Source organism: Egretta garzetta, unplaced genomic scaffold (assembly GCF_000687185.1).
Source record: "Egretta garzetta isolate BGI_Z169 unplaced genomic scaffold, ASM68718v1 scaffold525, whole genome shotgun sequence".
Classification (NCBI taxonomy): domain Eukaryota; kingdom Metazoa; phylum Chordata; class Aves; order Pelecaniformes; family Ardeidae; genus Egretta; species Egretta garzetta.
Window position 1 is genome coordinate 1,772 of NW_009259723.1, and position 3,995 is coordinate 5,766.

Genomic DNA, 3,995 nt, shown 5'->3' on the forward strand with positions numbered 1-3,995 from the left:
TCCTGTGGTGGGGCTTTCCCATTCAAAAGCAAATATGTTTTGGCTCTTTCTATCCAGAGGTATGCAAAAGAAGGCATGCTTTAAATCTAGCACAGTAAACCATTTGTGTTCCTCCTTTAAAGAGGTCAGTAGAATATATGGATTAGCCACTACTGGGTGTATATCTTGAACTATTTGATTTATGGCCCTTAAATCCTGAACTAATCAATATTCCTTGCCTCCAGATTTTCTTACTGGCAGTATGGGAGTGTTATATTCTGATTCACATTCTACCAGTAGCCCATATTTTAGAAATTTTGTAATTAGCTCCTCCAATCCTTTTTGAGCTTCTGACTTAATAGGATGTTGTTTTTGTCTTACTGGTTTAGCTCCAGGTTTTAAAGTCACTTTTACCAGTTCTGCCAATTTAGATCGCCCCAGAACTCCGCTTGCCCAGATCAGAGGAATTACTGCATTTTCCACTTCTTCTGGAATCTGTTCTTCTCTAGGGGAATCCTGTAACATAAACACCCTTGCCTCTATGGCTTTTGATTCTGGTATTAGTAACTTAATTTCTCCATCCTCAAAAGTTATTTGTGCACTTAATTTGCTTAATAAATCCCATCCTAACAAGGGTAATGGACATTCAGGTGTATACAAAAACTGGTGAGTTACCCACTGTTTTCCCAATTTAAACTTTAGCGGCTTTAGGAAAGGCCAATTTTCTTTTTGCCCTGTCGCACCAACAACATCTACTGTTTTATGACTAAATTTCCATTTGCATGTATTCAGTACTGAATGAGTAGCCCCCCTGTCTATTAAAAATTCTATTTCTTCATTCCCTAGCTTCAGTGTAACCAGGGGTTCGGCTAGGGTTGATTCCCCTGGTTGTCTTCATGATTATTCATCCAGGGTCATTAATTTGATCGCCCAGAGAGCTGGGTCTAATTCCCCAGCCCTAGGGCATTCTTTTTTCCAGTGCCCACATTCCTTACAAATAGCACATTGACCTTCTGCCAGCCAGGAATTTACCCTCCTTCTCTCTCCGATATTCATTCCCTGTCCCCTTCCTTATTGATTTTGTATCTCCATTATTCTCCCACATATTATCTTAATAACCTTGATTTGTTGCCCTTTATTTTCCCACTCTGACCACTTTAGGTTCAGCCAAAGCCTTTTCTCAGTTTTGCCAATTCGGTATCGGTGTAGGGGATTTCTTTAGCTATAATTTAGGGAAAATGATCCCCCTCATCTTCAGAATTATATTCAGTTTTAATTAAGGGTCGCTAATGGACATTCAGGTGTATACAAAAACTGGTGAGTTACCCACTGTTTTCCCAATTTAAACTTTAGCGGCTTTAGGAAAGGCCAATTTTCTTTTTGCCCTGTCGCACCAACAACATCTACTGTTTTATGACTAAATTTCCATTTGCATGTATTCAGTACTGAATGAGTAGCCCCCCTGTCTATTAAAAATTCTATTTCTTCATTCCCTAGCTTCAGTGTAACCAGGGGTTCGGCTAGGGTTGATTCCCCTGGTTGTCTTCATGATTATTCATCCAGGGTCATTAATTTGATCGCCCAGAGAGCTGGGTCTAATTCCCCAGCCCTAGGGCATTCTTTTTTCCAGTGCCCACATTCCTTACAAATAGCACATTGACCTTCTGCCAGCCAGGAATTTACCCTCCTTCTCTCTCCGATATTCATTCCCTGTCCCCTTCCTTATTGATTTTGTATCTCCATTATTCTCCCACATATTATCTTAATAACCTTGATTTGTTGCCCTTTATTTTCCCACTCTGACCACTTTAGGTTCAGCCAAAGCCTTTTCTCAGTTTTGCCAATTCGGTATCGGTGTAGGGGATTTCTTTAGCTATAATTTAGGGAAAATGATCCCCCTCATCTTCAGAATTATATTCAGTTTTAATTAAGGGTCGCAGTGAGGGTGGTTCCCTTTTTAGAAAACTTTCCAAGTTTTCTCTCGACGCTTGCAGATCGTTAACAGGGCAAATAGCCGGGGAGGGGGGTGCTCCTCGTGGGCAGCATTCACAAAGAGTTACTCCTTAAAAGCAATTTACGAATTCTTCACTTGATCTTTTTCCTCCTCCAGCTGTTTTTTTGCTTTTTCAATTCACAAGGCAAATCTTAGTTAAGGAGGTTTCACATTCATTTTCACAATGAAATGCACAGTTCTCCAGATTTCCCACACTCATTTTACAATCATATCATCTCAGTTACTCATTCACCAGTCACACCAGAGTTAACTCAGCTCATTCACACGTAGTTATCCATTTTCCACGTAAATCTTCTCTTACAAATCTCTATAGTTTTCTCCCAGTCTCCCTAGCACAAGTTCCAAAGTTCCAGGATTAGATGCTTCTTCCCACATGCAAACTTCACTGTTTAAACATTCCACTCCTCGCGGAGTTACAGAACCGCAAATCAGGACTCCCACTCGCTTCACAGCAATGCTGTGTCTCAAACACACATACACACACACACAAAGATAATAGACTTTTAACATAGAATCCCTGGGTGTTCAAATTGTACAATTACCACTCCAGTTAACATCCATCCAGCAGCTGCAAATATGAGACCCAAGCGCAATTGCGAGGGGGGGCCGCTTACCCTTCTCCTGCTTCTTATATACCAGTCATTAGCAGGTCCATCGCAGTCAGCAAATCCCTTCGTCATGAAACGCAAGCGCAATTTTCACCACACTTTCCAATCTATACATTGGCCCCCAATGAAAAAGGAGACTCCATTACCCCCCTTAAAAGAATGCCTTATTACCTTTCCAGGGGACTTGCTTAGAATTCTTCGGTCCAGGGATCAGAGGTTCTCCCCGAGAATCCCTCGGTGCCGGCTGGAGGTCCCGTGATCCCGTGGATCTGTCAAGATTCGCAAGCATTGTCCCCTCTGGGTCGCCAAAAACTGTCACCAAAATCAGGAAGAATGAACCTCGTAACACCAATGTAGTGTTAAAAGGCAGGCATTCTTTATTCATGGCGCCGGATGCACGGGGGATCGCTCCACCTAACGTGCATACCATCAAGCGGCAACTTGCCCGTTTATATGTAGCAAAGTATTACATATGTATGAATTTTTCCAATATGCCTATACATATGCATAACCTGTCTCCGCTTTGTATTAAAATTAGCTTCAGGAGGTCATTTCCATAAGTCCCTCCCCACTGCGCCTGCTCAGTGCCTCCTGGTGGTGGTCGTCGGGGGTCGTGGGGATGAAGGCCGATGGCTCCTCTTCATCACCGCTAGTAACCCCTTGTTCTTGCGCAGACTCAGTTGCTCCTTGGCTCTTGCCCAAACTGCAGGGTTGGTGTAGACCAGCTCTTGAGGTAAACACCTGGTTCTTATCAAAAAACTGTCCTTTGTAAGGAGCCACAAATCTTTCTACATCAATTAGTTCTCATTCCTTCTAGTCGGGCAACCTTGGCAAACCATTATTATCTTTTGCTTCATCCCCTCCCGATTCTTCCCGTCCTTGAAAAGGGTTCTAAATTCACTAAGTAACTATACTACAGACTTTAAGAAGAACAAAAAATCCAAGCTAGACACTACTGACTTTAACAAAGCAACCGCAAGCTAGACAATACTAATTTTAGCAAAGTAACAGCAAGCTAGACAATAAGGCCTAAATCTTATGCATATAAGCCACTTACATCTGGGGGTCTTTTGACCCTTAAGGTATCGTTTCCCCCCTTTGGAAGTTTTGAAATAATTATCTTTTCAATACTTCCATCTTAAATCAACATTTCATGCTGATGATTCAATTTATTACATGATGGTGGGAGCGCTGTGATCGAATCATTCAAATCTTGTCCCTTGGCTACTGCTTGTATGATTAACTGGTTGAGGGCAGTCTTCTTAGTGAATTCCTTCTTTAGACAATAGAAAATAAGTAGTATTGCTAAGAATACTATTAACAATAGCAACACAGTACTAATCAAGGATTTTAGCCAGGAACTCAAATTCCATCCTAACCCACTGAGAATTTTG

At 41.7% G+C, this 3,995-nt stretch overlaps 1 protein-coding gene across 1 annotated transcript in view; it reads right to left on the minus strand.

Annotated features, from left to right (window-relative positions):
- Positions 1-3,573: 3,573 nt before the first annotated feature.
- Positions 3,574-3,995, minus strand: part of LOC104126839 (feather keratin Cos2-3) — a 2,646-nt gene continuing 2,224 nt past the window's right edge. The window contains exon 2 of the mRNA XM_009639445.2: positions 3,574-3,697. Coding sequence (XP_009637740.2) covers positions 3,582-3,697 — 116 coding nt within the window. The 3' untranslated portion in view covers positions 3,574-3,581. The remainder of the gene's footprint in view (positions 3,698-3,995) is intronic.